Here is an 18,180-nt window from a genome sequence, read left to right as displayed (position 1 = left end):
TGGTTTAGTGATAGGAGACGGAGGGTGGTGGTAGAAGGCTGTTTGTGTGACTGGAGGCCGGTGTTCAGTGGTACGCCACTGGACACATCTTTTTTCATCTCGGTGGCTCTGTCCGATAGCATGCGTAACGTAAGAATAGTGTTTTTCGTTTCTCTATCTTCTACGATACTGCACTGAAGAACTGAAGTTTCTGACTTGCTCCTTGCCCCATTCATCAGTACTTGAAGAAGGATAACCTGACTCATTAGACTGCCAGCATGATTGAGTTCTGTTTCAGTCCCTCAGGGCTTTTTAGTGAGTGCAATAAATATTGATATACTTAAATCTTCTGGGATTCCTCCAACATCACCAACTTCATTAAAGGTGAAAGTCAGTTTGTCTATTCCAAAGTTTCTGAACTTATAATTAGTTCTGAGGCTTTTCATCTATTTATTGCTGTCCTTACTTCATCGTTCATGATCTTGAAACCATCTATGCTTTTCTTAATGGTTGGTTTTCTTCCTGTCTGTTTTTCTTCAAATAAGTCTTCCAAGTATTTAGACCATCTCGCCAGCACTTGGTTCCTTTCCACGACAACCTCCCTACGTTTCCCCTTGATGCATCCCCCAGATTAACTCAACTTTTCCCGACATTTCCCTGATGTCTGGTTCTGCAAGCCTGTATTTTTACATTTCTCTATTCAAAGAATCCCTACTGTGCAGAAGGAGGCCATTCGGCCCATCAGGTCTGCACTGGCCTTTTGAAAGAGCACCCCTACTTAGGCCTAAGCCCCTGTCCTGCCCCTGTAACCCCATCCAACCTTTGGGCAATCCTAGGGGCAATTTAGCGTGGCCAAACCACCTAACCTGCACATGTTTGGACTGTGGGAGGAAACCGGAGCACCCGAAGGAAACCCACGCAAAACACGGAGAGAAAGTACAAACTCCCCACAGACAGTGACCCAAGCCGGGAGTCGAACCAGGGACCCTGGCGCAGTGAAGCAGCAGTGCTAACCAGCCTGCCACCCCTTTACATTTTTTCTTCAACCGTTCAAACAACCACTTTAGCTCCTCTTCAACAAATCTGTTTGGTCCTGTTATCCAGTTCCTGGTGGTATCCCCACCAAGCCTCTGTACCTGGTGCAACAACATGGTCGGACTGGGGTGCCCAATCCTAAACTGGAATATGAAGAAGGAAAACCTTTCCCATTTCCCCAGCCGGGGCCTTCTTCACATTTGTTGGATTGGTTTGTCACGTGTACCGAGGTGGAGTTTGCACATTCTCTTAGTGTTTGCGTGGGTTTAGCCCCCACAACCCAAAAGATGTGCAGGGTAGGTGGATTGGCCACGCTAAATTGTCCCTTAATTGGAAAAAAATGAACTGGGTACTCCAAATTTAAAAACAAAATTCATGAGCATTCTGAAAATTGCTGCCTACAACTGGAAATGTGACCCCAAACTGAGAAAATGCAAAGCAGATTTCCCCAGCCAAACCTCTCACTTCTAAATGGAAAACGTACCAGCCATGACTCACTCGAGAAAGGCTAAGGAATCCGGGATAATCAGCAACCCTGGTACTTAGGATCATTAAAAGTCAAACACTAATCAGGTCTTGCTGTCAGCTGTAGATTAAAGGACAGAAGCAGGGGCATATTGATAAACCACTTTAAACTTGACAAGGCACTGTTCAAGTTCAAATCACTTCACTTCATGATATGGATTTTGGCAATTCAAATCAGTTTCTCCACATTATCTAGAACGCTTCACAATTGAAAATAAAGAAATGCGCATATTCTTAGACACTGTCATACACATTTCCAGGAGGAAAGGTTTTCCAAAGCTTCCCTGAAGGATTCCTTAATTTAACATTTGATCTAATACTCTCTGGTTACAATCTGTTTAATGGACGCTTTGTCCCCCCACCTCCGCTTCTCCACTTCAAGATGTAGTTTCACAATATCACCACCGGATGGAGCTTGAGTACACAGTTGATCAGTAGCATGGGTAATTGCAAAGCAACTGGTAAGAAACAGCGAGAGTCAAGCTTTATAAAGGCTAGAAAATAGCCAATCTATGAGTTACTGTTATGAACCTGCCTGCTATTATTACCGGACAAGTCAGGTCCCAGAATGGAACCGGTCTTAGAATCATAGCATCCCTACAGTGCAGAAGGAGGCCATTTAGCCCATCGAGTTTGCACCAGCCCTTCGAAAGACCACCCTACCTAGGCCCAGTCCCCCGCCCTATTCCTGCAACCCCACCTCAAGAGGCAATTTAGCTTGGCCAATCCATGTAACCTGCACACCCAAATTAATAATCTTTATTGTCACAAGTAGGCTTACATTGCAATGAAGTTACTATGAAAACCAAAACAAAAAGTGTCATGATATGCAGACATGCAGATAATGATATACAGACAGGGAGCTAATGAAAACAGAGAACAGGACATGACCAATGAGCAGGCAGGACACTCAGGGGTGGTATCTCACTATAAAAGGCACGAGGCGCTCACACTCCGCCTCTTTCCACTGATGAACATCTACAGAGTGAGTCAGGGTGTATGTACAGTATCACACCTCCAGCACGTGGCTAAGAGCTAGTCTGGTTCAGTCAGACAGAGTAACCACACTTAGGTTAGCAGAGTCGAACTCAGAGAACTGTGCTAACTGTGCTACTGGTTCAATAAATCAGATTGAACTAACTTCAAGGTCTGGAGTATCTTTTGGTTAAAGCTGCACCCAGGTGCAGCCTGTGTTATCCCAGAGTACATAACACAACAAAAAGTAGAAACGTATTGTGCTGTTGCCGATAAACAGCAGATCAGAGAAAAGATCCATCCACAAACAGGGAGAGTCATGCAAAGCAATTTCAGTTGGTATGGGAAGACCTTTGTTTGGAGAAAAACAGGGGAATTGTTGACAACATGTGCACTTACACAGAACACAGAATGGAAGCAATGCAACAACTTTCTGGAATACTATATGCCAGGGATAAATCAGCCATTTTTAGAGCTGCTCATCACACACAGACACATCTGTGGAAACAGTAATATTCCTCCAAATGAAAAGCGGCAAGGGAAAGACCAGATTTCTAGTGGTCATTAACAAAAATCAAATGTTCTGCTCACAAACTCATCAGCTATTCCATTTTCTATCTGCTATTTTATGTCTCAGGGCATTTCTTACTTTTCTGGTGATGATAATTTTATTTGTCCCAGTTTAATTTTCCCATTGAAATCCGTGTTCAGACAAAACACTTCAGACATCAACCAAAAACGTATCCAAGCCAATGCAATGGTGTGCGACCATGGAAGTCAGCCGTGGGTCAGCGGTGCTGTTCATTCGTTACACTCGCACTTTGTCAGGGTTTTTTTTTAAAACTGAAATTTGTGACAATCCATTTTAGTGCAATGCCTTCTGTAGGGGGAGCTGGGAAACAGGGGAGGCGACTGGGCATCAGCATAACTGATCGGTTTGAAGTTCCTTAATGTGCAGCGGAGAATCAGAACCAAGGAAGGCAAGTTTGTCGATGTACCATTTGTCAATGTCCTCCGTCGATTATTCTTTTTTGTCTACTATGTACGTACTGTGTACGTTCCCTCGGCCTCAGAAAAATACTTTTCACTGTACTTCGGTACATGTGACAATAAATCAAATCAAATCAAATTAAATTAAAGTACAAATTTATAATGTTAAGAAACTTGGATTAGTTTTGAACCTGGAGCATGACATTTGGGGGAACTGGTAGTATTCTTTCTGGACTAGTAATCCAGAGACTTGGGGTACTGCTTCGAGGACCCCGGTTCAAATCCCACCACAGCCGATGGTGAAATTTGAATCCAATAAATAAATGTCTGGAACTAAAAGTCTAATGACCATGAAACCATTGTCGATTGTTGTAAAAGTCCATCTGGTTCATCAGTGCCCTTTGGGGAAGGAAATCAGCCATTCCTACGTGGTCTGGCCTACATGTGACACCTGGCAAAATCTAGCAAGCCCCTCAGTTCAAGGGCAATTAGGGATGCACAATAAATGCTGGCCCAACCAGTGATGCCAACATCCCATGAATTAATATCAAAAACATTTGTGCTTTCATGGCCTCTGATTGTCCCAAAGCGCGTTACAGGTAATGAAGGGTTTTTGAAGCAAGATCTTTGTCGTAATGTGGGAGATGCAGCTGTCAATTCGCAGACATTTTTAAAAGTATATTTAGAGTACCCAATTAATTTTTTCCAATTGAGGGGCAATTTAGCGTGGCCAATCCACCTAGCCTGCACACTTTTGGGTTGTGGGGGCGAAACCCACACAAACACGGGGAGAATGTGCAAACTCCGCACGGACAGTGACCCAGAGCCGGGATCGAACCTGGGACCTCGGCGCTGTGAGGCTGCAGGGCTAACCCACTGAGCCACCGTGCTGCCCGAATTTGCAGACCTTAACTCTCACAAACAACAGTGTGACAGCCAGGTTTTCTGGGTTTCTTTTCAAGATGGAGGGATAAATATTGGCCAGAACACCCAGGCTGTGAGCAAATTTGCAGGTTCGGATTTGCAGACTCCGTGTTTGACCGTGAAAGAATGACAAATTGCATTTACTTGAGGCCGCAGGCATATCCTGGGTTTAACAACCCATCCAGAAGATGGCACCACCAACAATGCAGCGCTCCGTCAGGAATATACTGAAATGCCAGCTTAGATTATGTGCGGAAGTCTCCGAAGCAGCACCTCAACCCAATACCTTTTGATTCAGAGTCAAGTGTGCACTGTTCTTGCGCAGTGTGCCTGTAGCTCGTGTTGAAAGGCACACTGTGGGCCTGAAATCCCACAGGGTGGCAATCAGCCAATGCGATCCCAGTTCCTGAACCGAAATCCTACCTCGTCCAATCTTCCAACCGGAATAGTGCAGGATGTCCTTGGCTGAAGCTCTGTCAAAGGGAAGGAAGCCCCTTTCCCTTTTTTGCACCATTAGTGTGGAGGCCATGGGAATGGACGTATCAGGTTTGGGGGGGGGGGAGATTGTCCTCGGAGTGCTGCGGATTGTTGGGGAACCATGCAAAGGTTGCTTGAAATCACATTTTTCACATGAATCCCAGTGCAGTACAATTGCCTGTGGGGAAAGTTTGTACTTCTGGGCAATTGCTGACTTGGGAAGGTAGCGCTCTGCTACCCAGGTACCTCATCATCTCTAAAATTTAATTTGCTGCCGCGTGTCAGAGATGTGTCGCCTGGAAATGACTGTCACAGTATTTCAAGATATTGCATTTCCACAAGAGCTTGATGAAATGTGGAATCCACACGCATGGAAATCAGCAACAGCCTCATCCGAGGGGAAGAACGGGTCCATCGGAGGGAAAGTTCAGTACGTTTTTCCCCACCTTAAAACACAGACTTCAGCCTTATTGAAGTGTTTAAAATGGGGTTGAAGCAAGATATTCACTCTTTTTTTAAAAAAAACCGAAACGCACTTTCTAGACTGATGTACAAATCTCAAGGCACCAAAGCATTGCAAAGCAACTAAAGCAGCAACTTTCATAAGGTATTTATTATAAGCGAGGGAATTCAATAATGTTGTCTACTCCTTATATTCTTTTAGCTTGTGCTTCATTGAACACTTGATTTGATTTAAACTTCACTGAAATCATACTGGCAACTTCTGGCAGTGATCTCCACTGCCCTCCCCCCCCCCCCCCCCCCTCCCCCACTGATCAACAAAAGTGCAACATTTACCATTTGTAACTCCAGTCATTCATCTGTCTCTTCCAAACATGTGCAGAAATGTGTCTCACTTGCAAATGCAACATTTACAGTGGAATGGCTTTCATTAAACATTATTTACATTATGCACTGAATGACATATATTCCACAACTAGTCCTGGGGGAGGGGGGGGGCCTCAACTGGTCAAAGACACAGTTGTTGAGGAGGTCATATTAACAGGACCGTTTTAAATAGGAGATAACACAGCTTTGGCAGTAGCTGAAAAAGTTTTTCATGTGCAATTGATCAAAAGTCACGTGTCTTTCTGGATTTGGACTATCTTTGACGGCTGGGGCTGACGCACACAGGCAAAATCCACATGTGCTGGACGATATGGTTGGACCAAATGGCACCTATCGTGTTATTCACCCTGGGGTAACACGGACTGCAACTGGATGCAGTTGCACTTGAAAGTAGACTCCAAACTGTGATGTTAGTTCAATATGCTTTACTGAACTTGTTAAGCAGTGCACACAGTTCGCTGTAGGTTTGACACTATTAATCTAAGCGTGCTTGCTATAACTAACTAGACCAGACTAGATCTGAGCCACGTGCAGAAGGTGCTAACTGATATATACACCCTGACTGTCACTACAGTCGTCACCAGTGGAAAGAGGCAGAGTGTTGATGCCTCGTGTGTTTTATAATGGGAGACGACCTTCCAGTGTTCTGCCTGGTGATTGGTTGTGTTCTGTCCTCTGTGTTGATTGGCTGTACTGGGTGTCTGTCACTGGATTCTGGTCCTGGTGGCACTACGAATCCAGAGGACAGCTGCCTGGAGTCCCCCTGTTGTGCGGGCATCATCACTATATGCGAGTATGCCTCCTCAAATTCAGCAAGACGCCTATCTATCTATCTATCATTGGCATTGCCAGAGCACACAGGTGGGCAGAGTGCTCAGCCAGCCCCCCACACAGTGCTGGCAGTTCTCATCATTGCTGCACAGAAAGAAAACACTGCTTAATATTGTTCCCCCTGCTGCTGGCAGCTGCTCTGCTTCATTTGCAGCACAGAAGGAGTAGGACACTGAACGCGTTAGTCAGTGAGCCGGCAACAGGACTCCAAGGTATTGATTTAATCCCCACTGATACTACAGACTCGGGTAGCTTCACAGCGCTTCTGTGGTTGTTCAATCTTGTACCTTAATCCCAATGGAGGGGGATAAGCACACGATGCTCTTCTCCCACAACCCGAACAAATGCAGCCAATAGGAAAGCATCTTTAGATGTGCCATCCAAAACTGATAGGCTTCAAAAGCCCTGTTGAGGAGACATTCCAAGACGGGATAATTGACACATCGACAGGTTGCCAGTCACTTTCACCAGGTGAAGGTGAATGGTTTTGCCTCAAAGAAATCTCAGTTATTGGTATTACTAATCCCAGAGTTATCACAAAGACCTTTTAAAAACATCTAATCTTGGGCTGTGGCAGGTTGCAAAGTTTCACCACTTTAACAGGCCAGGCCTCTGGGATATAGACGTAGGACAGGTTGCACAAAAACTTGATGTGTTGGGTATGCGAGGACTGCGTTTACTGCAGCAGTGAGAGAGACAGGCTTCCAACACTTGGAGAAATGCAACTCTATTTTATTGAACTCTCAACTATTAAACATACTTTAACTGTGGGTTGACACTATGCTGAGTTGACTGGAGACCTGAGGCTAACCTGACCAGACTATCTTGCTACCACATGGCGGATGTTCTAGTTGTTGCTCACAGGCTCTGACTGTCTCAGAGGCTGGATCCCAAAAGAGCGGAAAAACTAGTGCCCTCTGGCTTTATAGTGGCCGTGTCCTGGCTGGTGATTGGCTGCTGTGTTCTGTATGTTCATTGGTCATCCTGTGTGTCAATCAATGTCTGTCTGTGCACCATCATATACCTGTGTGTATATTATGACAAAACTCTCAAGGTTATGCCCACCTTGTTGCACTGCGAAGACAACGCATTGCAGAATTTCTCTCATTGGTGTTTCCCAAGCTTTCGGAGAGATGACACTTGCAATATTGTGGGGTCAGGGTACCTCAGCCGTTTTACCACCAGTACAAGTGGTGTTTCTAAATCAAAACCAGGCAGTTATTCCTTTGACCCAATATTAACACTAAGAAACGGAGTACTATCATGGAATATGTTAGCCATCACAACATGGCTGGGAACAATGATTTACAGACCATCTTCTGAATTCAAAAGGTTATGGCAGGCAAGTCCATCTTTTATATCTTAAAACACATAATAATAAACAGGTTTAAAAGAAAACCATGCGGCACACACAAAATTAAATATCTTGCAGAAGTCAGCAAAAATATAAATCTCTATTCTGGCCACCACTTCCCTTGCTGTAACTCGGAGGCAGAGATTTATAGTCAGCGGCAGGCGATTTAGAGGGGATGTGAGGAAATACATCTTCACCCAGAGGGGAGTGGGAATCTAGAACTCGCTGCCTGAAAGGGTGGTAGAGACGGAAACCCTCACAACATTTAAGAAGCATTTAGATGAGCACTTGAAACGCCACAGCGCACAAAAGGTTACGGGCCAAGTGCTGGAAAATAGATAGCTACTTGATGGCCAGCGCAATAGGTAGAAGGGTGTCTTTCTGTGCTATAAAACTCTATGACTCTAATTCAGGGGTGGGCAAACTTTTCCGTGCAAGGGCTACATTCAGAAATTCACAGTTTTAAAGGGCCGCATAGTATATTAATTAATAGTCCCGGTTGTAACCAATTAGCGTGCGGCATATACCTCAGCGCTTCCCCGGCGGCATCCTGCCTTTAGCCCTCTTTTTCTCTAGTTTTCAAAAATGGCGCTTCACCCGGTTATGATTCTGGGCTCCTCATATAGAACATAGAACAGTACAGCACAGAACAGGCCCTTCGGCCCTCGATGTTGTGCCGAGCAATGATCACCCTACTCAAGTCAACGTATCCACCCTATACCAGTAACCCAACAGCCCCCTCCCCCCCCCCCCCCCCCCCCCCCCCATTAATCTTATATTAAAAAATAAAAATCTTTTTAAAAAAAAATTTAATGACTTGACCTTGGCGGGCCGCATAAAGACCTTCGGCCCGCGGGCCGTAGTTTGCCCACCCCTGCTCTAATTTACTGCCAAAATAAAGCTGAGGATAACAGTGCTCAATGGTCTTGATGCACAAATACTCAGCAACCTCACGTGAAGGCAGGTGCGTGGGTAAACACAAAAATCACTGAGTAACTATCAGAGAAGCACCACTCAGTCACGGGCTTCGCACTAATAACTTATAGGGTAGATAGGAGCAATAATTACCATTAAAAAAAGTCAAAACACCCTTTTCAGCAGTGTGGTAAACCTTAATTACTGTCCAACAGCCTGTCCAGCGTGTATAATTATTTTGGCAGCACGTTGGCGCAGCGGTTAGCACTGCAGCCTAACTTCTGCTTGTGACCAAGTCACAGAAAAGGGCTCTTTTTACCCAGATCCGGGTGGAATTTTGATGAAAAGGCCTAGGTGAATGTTAGAGGAGTAGTTTACACCTGGAACGGTATGTCGTCTGATCACCGGACCCGGCAGAAAACAGCGAGAGGTTTGGCTGGAAAGTTGAAACAGTCTTGTGCTTCACATACAGTCTCTTCCAGCATGCAGGCGGGGGAGGGGCAAGCTGTTAGCCCCAGATACAGGAACTGATGACTTTTATCAAGGAGGAATTCCATAAACAGAGGAAAGAAATGCATGAGGATCATGCAAAGGCCATTGCAGAAGCTGTGGCACCCCTGAAAGGTACTTCGGAGCAGATGGAGAGGTGTTTGGAGGTGCAAGGGTCACAGACTCGGGAGATTGAAGGAGTGATCTCGGACCACAGTGATCATGTGGTGGCTCTGGAGGCGGAGGTGGGGCTCCTAGGAGACCTTTGTAAAACGCTGAAGGCAAAGGTTGAGGAGCAGGAGAATACCTCGAGAAGACAGAACCTGCGAATAGTGGGCCTGTCTGAAGGAGTGGAAGGTGAGAGTACCACGAGGTACGTCTCCAGGATTCTGGCAGGACTGGCGGCAGGATGCACCGGAGGCAATGGATATGGCACCTCAAGTGGATCGAGCGCATAGTTCTCTGAGGCAAAAGCCTAGAGCTGGGGAGCCGCCATGGGCAGTGATCGTGAGACTCCATAAATTTGTGGAGAAAGAGAAAATTCTACGGTGGGCCAGGGAGAAGCGTAGCTGCGACTGGGAGGGACATAACGTCTGGATTTATCAAGACATCGGAGCCGATTTGGCAAATTGGCAGGCAGGTTTTAACAAGGCCAAGGCGGTGCTGTACCGGCGGCAGATCAGGTTTGGGGTGCTTGACACGGCGAAATTATGGGTGACGTTCGGAGGCCGGGAGTATCATTTCAGAAGCAGCCAAAGATTTAATTAAGGAGCATAAACTGGGGGAGAACTGAGTGGACAATGCTTGGGAACTGGGGTGCTGGCACTATGTAATGGTCGGGAGCATTTTTGGAGTGAGTGTAGGGATCGTTGCCTTTTTTTGTGAGGGGGGGGGGGTTCTGTTCAATGTTGGGATTGTAAGGAGTTGTAGGGGTGAAAAGTTTATGCGGGGATGGATGTTCCCATACCATTCCTGTTTTATGGGACGGTTTGTGTTTAACATCTGTTTGTTTGCTTTTGGAGAAGGCTACCTGGAGTTCAGGAGAGGTCCTTGTTTGGGTGGGGGAGGGCAAGGCCAGCAAGAGGACTTCTTTGAGCTGAGGAGTGGGCGGGGCGGTCATTAGAATGTGCCTTTGGACAGGTGCAGCTGTGCTAGCAGGTTATACTGGTGAACGGAAATGAGGTGGTGGGGGAGAAGGCCAAGAGGGGTGGCTGGGAGGGGGAGGGAAAGGGGAATTGGGGGGTGGGGGGATTTCTGCGACACGGCAGGGGGTGAGAGATGACATGGTAAAAGGCGAAGAAAGGGGCCATCTGGTATGGGCTAGGTACAGAATGGAATTAAAAGGGCAGGAGTTAAGTGGTGAAGATGACGGACGTTAGAGGGAATTGAAGGCGCAAGCCTCCGGTAAGGTTGGTAACATGGAATGTCCGGGGGCTGAATGGGCCGGCTAAAAGGTCGTGGGTGTTCGCGCACCTCAGGAGCTTGAAAGCGGGGGTTGTCTTTTTGCAGGAGACACACCTCCGTGTGAAGGACCAGGTTAGGTTAAGGAAGGGGTGGGGCGATTTTAATGAGCCCAAAAAAAATAAAATGGGATTTGTGCATGCGAAGAAGGTGAAGGATTCAGGTGGGAGATATGTGAATATGAGTGGGGTATTAGAAGGGGCACCAGTAGTGTTGGTAAATGTGTATGCCCCAAATTGGGATGATGAGGGTTTTATGAGGGGGTTGCTAGCAGCAATCCCGGATTTGGCCATGTACCAGTTGATCATGGGAGGAGATTTTAACTGTGCCCTGGAGCCGAGGGTGGATAGATCGAGCCCCAGGTTGATGGGTAGAGTACGATTGGTAAGGGAGCTGGGGGGGGGGGGGTTTATGGAGAGGATGGGTATGATGGATCCATGGCGCTTTCAGAACCCAGGGGGAAGGGAATATTCCTTCTTTTCACACGTCTATAATATGTATTCTTTGTAGTGAGTCGGGAGATTTTGGTTGGGGTGGAGGGGCAGAGTATGCAGGGTAGTTATCTCGTACCAGGCACCCCACTGACTGGATATTCGGTTCAGTACGGGACGAGAGCAGAGGCCGAGGTGGAGGTTTGACTCGGGGTTGTTGGCGGATGGAGGTTTTTGTGATAAGGTGCGGTTGGCGATTAGGGATTATGTGGAGTTCAATTCAGAATGGGGAGGTGTCGGCGGGCATTTTTTTTGGAAGCACTGAAGGCAGTGGTCTGGGGAGAAATGATCTAATTTACGGTTCGTGCAAATAAGGAAAGGAGGGCGGAACATGACCGTCTAGTGAGTGAGATAGTGGAGGGGGACAGGAATATTCGAGGGCGCCCACCGTGGAGGGATTGGCGAGGAGGAAAAAGTTGCTGGGGCAATTTGACAGGTTAACAACGGGAAGGGCGGTAGGGCAACTGCATAGGGCAAGAGGGGTGCAATACGAGTATGGGGAGAAGGCGAGCCGCATGCTGGCGCACCAGCTGTGGAGGCAGGCTGCGTCCAGGGAAATATTGAAGACCGGACTGGTGCTGTGGATGTGGTGTCAGAGCCAGGCAAGATAAATGAGGCATTTAGAGAGTATTACCAGGGACTTTATCAGGCAGATACAGGAGAGGAGGGGGACATGGGGTGGTTTCTGGACGAGCTGGAATTTGCCCAGGTGGAGGAAGCAAAGAGGCAGGCGTTGGAGGAGCCCCTGGGGCTGAGGGAGGTGCTGGATAGTATCAGGGATATGAAGTCGGGGAAGGCCCCTGGGCCGGATGGGTACCCGGCAGAATTTTATAAGGAATTTGCGGCGGACCTGGCACCTCATCTGTTAGGGGCGTTTAATGAAGCACTGGAGAAGGGGGAGTTGCCGGAGTTGATGAAGCAGGCAGTAATCACACTAATCCCAAAAAAAGGGAAGGATCCTGTGGAATGTGGGTCGTATAGACCCATATCATTATTGAACATGGATGTGAAAGTATTGGCTAAGTTTTGGCGGGCAGGATGCAGGATTGTGTCTTGGGGGTGGTTGCAGAAGATCAAACAGGCTTCGTGAAGGTCAGGCAGCTCGCGAGTAATATGAGACGGCTGTTGAATGTGCTGATGAATCCGTCGAGAGCTCTGGTACTGGAGGTGGTGGTGTCCATGGACGCGGAGAAAGCATTTGATTGGGTGGAGTGGCGGTACTTCTTCGAAGTTTTGGGAAGGTTTGGGCCGAGATTTGTTGCATGGGTGCGGTTGCTGTATGTGGCGCCAAGAGCGAGGGTGAGGACGAATGATATGAGCTCACGAACCTTTGACTGACACAGGGGTACGAGGCAGGGGTGCCCGCTGTCACCGCTGCTGCTTGCGCTGGCCATAGAGCCATGGGCGATGGCTCTCAGGGGGTCAACAGAGGATAATGAGGGGATGGAGGGAGCATCGGGTGTCGCTCGATGCCGATGACCTCTTGCTGTATGTTTCGGATCCGTTGGAGAGTATGGGAAGGATTATGAGCCTGTTGGGGAGGTTTGGAGGGCTCTCGGGATACAAGCTGAATGGAGGAAAAAGCGAGGTATTCCCTGTGAATGAGCTGGCACAGTGGGCTAATTTAAGGGGATGCCATTCACGGTAGCGAGGGAATGGACGGGGCGCCATAAGTGGAACTTAACGAAGCTGGTGGAGGAGGGCGGGGAGCATCTTAAGAGGTGGGATACACTGCACTTAACGTTGGCGGGGAGTGTCCAAGTGGTGAAAATTTATATTCTGCCGAGTTTCTTCTTTATCTTTCAGGCTCTCCTGATCTTTATACCAAAGGCCTCTTCAGAAATTGGACACAATCATCTCTGACTTTGTGTGGGCGTGGAAGGTGCCGAGGGTGGGGAAACCCTGCTACAGAGGAAGGAAATGTGGACAAGGTGTGGCGGTGGTGGGAAGAAGAAGGGGTAGAGTGGGTTAGGATGGAGGAGGAATCTTGTAAGGGGTCTAGCTTGAGGGCTATGGTGACAGCAGCATTGCCAATGGCTCCGATGGGAATTCAGGGAGCCCAGTGGTGCAGTCCACGATGAAGATAAGGAATCAGCTGAGGAAGCATTTTCGGCTGGAAGGGATGTTGGTGCTAACGCCGCTGTGCGAGAATCATGGGTTTGAGCCGGGGAGGGATGGATAGTGTATACAGGAGGTGGAGGGAAGTGGGGCTGGTCAAGGTGAGGGATTTGTATTTGGAGGAAGAGTTCGCCAGTCTGGAGGAGCTAAGGGAGAGGATAGAGCTGCCGAGAGGTAGCAAGTTCAGGTATCTACAGGTTAGGGGCTTTGCACGAAAGGTCTGGAAGGGGTTCCCTAGATTTCCGGGTTACACCCTGCTGGAGCGACTGCTGCTTCTGGATGTGGAAGGGGAGGGAAGAATTGGGGACATATATAAGTGGCTGAGGGAGCAGGGAGGCGAGCGGGTGGTGAAGATCAAGGAGAAATGGGAAGCGGAGTTGGGAATGGAGATCAACTGGGGAGTATGGAGTGAGGTACTGGAAAGGGTAAACAGGACCTCCTCTTGTGCAAGGCTGAGCTTGATACAGTTTAAGGTGATGAACAGGGTGCATATGACTCGGGCGAGAATTAGTGGGTTCTTTTAGGGGGTAGCAGATTAGTCTGAGAGATGTGGGCGGGGACCAGCGAATCATGCACACGTTTTGGGGTTGTGAATAATTGGGAAGATCCTGGATGTGAGTGTTTGTGGTCTTAGCCAGGATAGTGGAGGGGGGAGCGGACCCGGACCCTTTGGTGGCGATATTTGAGGTTTCAGAGAAGCCGGAGCTCATGGAGAGGAGGAAGGCCGATGTCTTGGCCTTCACCTCTCTGATTACACGGCGACAAATTTTGCTGGAGTGGCGGTCGTCATCGCCCCGGGGGTAGCAGCATGGTTGGGTGACCTGTATGACTTCCTGCAGTTAGAGAAGATAAAGTACGAGTTAAGGGCTCAGCAGGGGAGTTTGAGAAACGGTGGGGGATGTTTGTGACCGTGTTTGAGGAGCTGTTTGTCACGGGGGGGGTGAAAATGGGGGGAAACCTGTACAAAGTGTATAGTTGATTGATGGGAAGAATGTTTCCCGGGTGTTTTTGTGCTGTAACCCAGTGCTACTCAAAGTGTGGTACGCGTACTTGGAATGTTTCCAGAAAAGAAAGAGACAGTAGTGATATTCAATGCCACGGGAGACTGCCGGTCCCTGGCACATTGAAAAAAAAAACTGCCGGTCCACCACATCAGATAGTTTGAGAATCACTGCTGTAACCTACTTTGATACAAGTTGGAATAAAATGTGTTTATATAAAAAAAAAGCACTGCAGCCTCACGGCGCCGCGGTCCCAGGTTCGATCCCGGCTCTGGGTCACTGTCCGTGTGGAGTTTGCACATTCTCCCCGTGTTTGCGTGGCTTTCGCCCCCACAACCCAAAGATGTGCAGGTTAGATGGATTGGCCACGCTAAATTGCCCCTTAATTGGAAAAAAAGTAACAATTGGGTACTCAATTTATAAAAAGAAAAAAGAAAAAGAAAAAAATGTTTCCAACACATGTGGAGTTTCATTCCTTACCCTGTTCAGCTTTCTCTCTTCGTCCAATCATACTTTCCCTCTCTTTATTTCCATTTCTCAACTCGATTTGACAATGAATTCGATTATCTAACTTCACTTCCTGGTTCAAATTCTAAGCTGCTCCATTACCAATGTTTTAATTTGATGGGTTAAGATATGCAGTTAGCGGCCTTTGTCACGCAGATCCAAGGTGCCATGCAGAGGACCATTGTGCTGTTAAGATCATCCATGTGCAGTAATTTCCAATGCAATCGCTCTGGGAAGTTCAATGGGCTGAATGCTGACTGGCTACATTTCTGGCCAATGTATTCCAATTGGTTCAAACAAAGGGTCCACTGAATACAAAACTAGTCAATAAAAGTTAGTCACAGATTTTTCTGAAGGGTCACTCAGGAATATTAATTTGACAATGGATCCTAGCGGGTGCAATGGGAGAATGTTTCCAGTTAAGTAGTAAGCAGTAGCCAAGTTATAAGTGTTACCTGATAGGCTTTCTTTCCTTCAATAGATCTTCTAGACTTCTCTCATAATGCTCAGTGACAACCACCAGTCTTTCTGTACAAGAACAACATGTCCTCAAAATGTTAAAACATATTTGTGGAAATCATTGCCAAGTTGTTAAATCAATCATTTTAAAAAAATGTCTTCATGATGCCAAGCCGCGGTTAATTTGATTTTGATGTATTGTTATTCAGTAACAAGAAATGAACAATAACGAAATGCCAGAGGAAGAGTAAAAGTGGAGTTGATGATGTCCATTCTGTGTCGGTGTCTGACATATTATTAAAAAACACATCCCCACCTTGTGCATGTACAGATTATAATGGGATAAACATCGATTCAGGAAACGGAATTAACCCATGTTACAAACGCAGACGTTTGCATGGATCCGTGTTGGGCATCACTTGTACAACAAAGCAAAAAAGGAACGGGACACGCGTGAACACAGCATAAAAGAAGAAAAACCTTGGGTGTTCTCCCACACTTCAGCTTCCTCACTCTTTCCACCACATCTTTCCTGAAGGTCCCGATTCATTTTGTTCCATGTGGGGAAGGACTTCTTGTCCAAGTGATCATTGTTCATGGTCGAACATGTTTGGGGGGGGGGGGGGGGGGGGGGGGGGGGGGGGGGGGGGGGAGGGGGGGGGGGGGGTGGGGGGGGGGGGGGGTTGGGGTGCTGCTCAAGATAGGGAAGGGGATGACGAACAGGTGGGAATAATTATTTTAAAAGATGTTGTTCATAGGGAAGGTGGACATCGGTGGCAAGGCCACAACGGGTTGCTCACCCCTAATTGCCCTGTCAGATGGTGGTGATGAACTATCTTCTTGACTCACTGCAGTTCATCACGGCAGATGCTGTTAGGGAGATCAGAACTTTGCCCCGGCGACAGTGAAGGAACGGCTATACGGCTTCAAATCAGGATGGTACGTGGTGGAGTTCCCATGCATCTGCTGCCTTTGATCTTCATCGGGGACGGGGTGAGGGTAGAGGGACCTGGGTGCCCTGGTGCATCAATCACAAAAAGCTAGTATGCAAGTGTAATTAAGTGATTATGAAGGCAAATGGAATGTTGGTGTCTATTACAAGGCAAATCGAGTTGGAAAGTGTTGCTACAGCAATACAGGACGTTACTTAGACAGCATCTGTATCCACCTGTGGCGACCTTTCTTATTGTATTCAAAGCAGTTCAGCGAAAGTTCACTTGAATGATTCATGTGATGAAGGGGTTAGCTCATGAAGCAGGGTTGAGCAGGTTTCACCCAAATCCACTGGAATTGAGAAGAATGAGAGGTGATCTGATTGAAACATACAAGATCTATAATAATAATAAGAATAATAATAATAATCTTTGTCACAAGTAGGCTTACATTAACACTGCAATGAAGTTACTGTGAAAATCCCCCACACACCACATTCCGGCACCCGTTGGGGTACATGGCGGGAGAATTCAGAATGTTGAAATTACCTAACAACACATCTTTCGGGAACTTGGGAGGAAACCGGGGCACTCGGAGGAAGCCCACGCAGACATGGAGAGAATTTGCAGACTCTGCAGACAATGACCCAAGCTGGGAATTGAACCATGCATCCTGGTGCTGTGAAGCAACACTGCTAACCACTGTGCTATTGTGCCGCCAGATTTGGGAGAAAATTTGATAGTGTTATGTATTTAGATTATACATCCCTGCTGATGGAATGACACCAGATCTGTAGTGAAACGAGCAGAGCGTCCGCACGAGCTTTAGTTCTCCACGGTATGAACAACATCTGCTGAATAAACCTTGCATCATGTTTGGAAGAAACCCAAATGTGCGGCAGCTCTATACCCTCTCTTTGCAGCACATTGAGAAGGTAACAAAAGAGAAAACTGGCGATGAGGATTAAAGGAAGAGAAAACTGGTGAGGCAGAAAAATTGTTGACAAGAAAAGTGACTGCTCAAACGTCAATGGAAGGAAAAGCTGCCAGTGCAGAAAGGTTTGGAAGAAACAAAACAAAGCACAGCCATTAGTAAGCAGAACCAACGTTTCAAAAACTTGCTTGCCATTGGAAGTGAGTAGATTCGTAGCTGCAGGGGCCGAGTGCGTGAACTGAAACAAGCTGGAGGAATGGGGATTCAAAAGTCTTTCCGATTCTATGCAAGATATTGCTTGAATTAGACAAACTACAGTGCAAGCAAAAGAAAAAACATTTCTATTTTGCATTGTGGATTCGGAGACCTCTTGTTTCATACATAATAAAGAAACATAAGGGAGGAAGATTGAAAGAAGTATTGACCTTGGGAGCAAGCATACAAAATGGCGAAAATGAAGATTCTAGAAGGGCATTTCTCACCAAGACCACTTATAATTGCGGAAAGGTTTCAGTTCCACCGCGGTAGTCAGAGAGTGACGGCACCTTACTATTCATTTTCGGAGCAAGAAGGTTTCACCACTCCCTTTGTGGACATCATTTTACTCTCTTGACAGATCACCGAACCTTGGCGACAATCTTCAGGCCGCATTAAGGTATTCCTTCTCGAGTAGCTGGTAGGTTATAGAGATGGTCTTTGATATTATCGGCTCACACGTGCAACACTGAATATCGTAAATGGGAGCAACTTGCAAATGTTGATGCTTTGTCAAGATTGCAGTTACAAATTAAGAGCTTTTCAAAAATTTGTCGACGCCCTGTATCTCTCACACGTGGATAATATACCTGCGACTTCATCTCATGTACAGAGATACACAAGAACCGATCCAGTGATGAGGAAAGTCATCAACATGGTCCAAAAAGAAACGGAGACA

At 46.9% G+C, this 18,180-nt stretch overlaps 1 protein-coding gene across 3 annotated transcripts in view; it reads right to left on the bottom strand.

Moving 5' to 3' along the window:
- The window catches only part of tbck (TBC1 domain containing kinase), a 224,598-nt gene that overhangs the window by 191,829 nt on the left and 14,589 nt on the right, over positions 1-18,180 (bottom strand). For all 3 annotated transcript variants that reach the window (XM_038792700.1, XM_038792702.1, XM_038792701.1), the window contains exon 3: positions 15,377-15,449. In XM_038792700.1, coding sequence (XP_038648628.1) covers positions 15,377-15,449 — 73 coding nt within the window. The remainder of the gene's footprint in view (positions 1-15,376; positions 15,450-18,180) is intronic.

This window comes from Scyliorhinus canicula, chromosome 3 (genome assembly GCF_902713615.1).
Source record: "Scyliorhinus canicula chromosome 3, sScyCan1.1, whole genome shotgun sequence".
NCBI lineage: Eukaryota > Metazoa > Chordata > Chondrichthyes > Carcharhiniformes > Scyliorhinidae > Scyliorhinus > Scyliorhinus canicula.
This window is presented reverse-complemented; position numbering and strand designations above follow the sequence as displayed.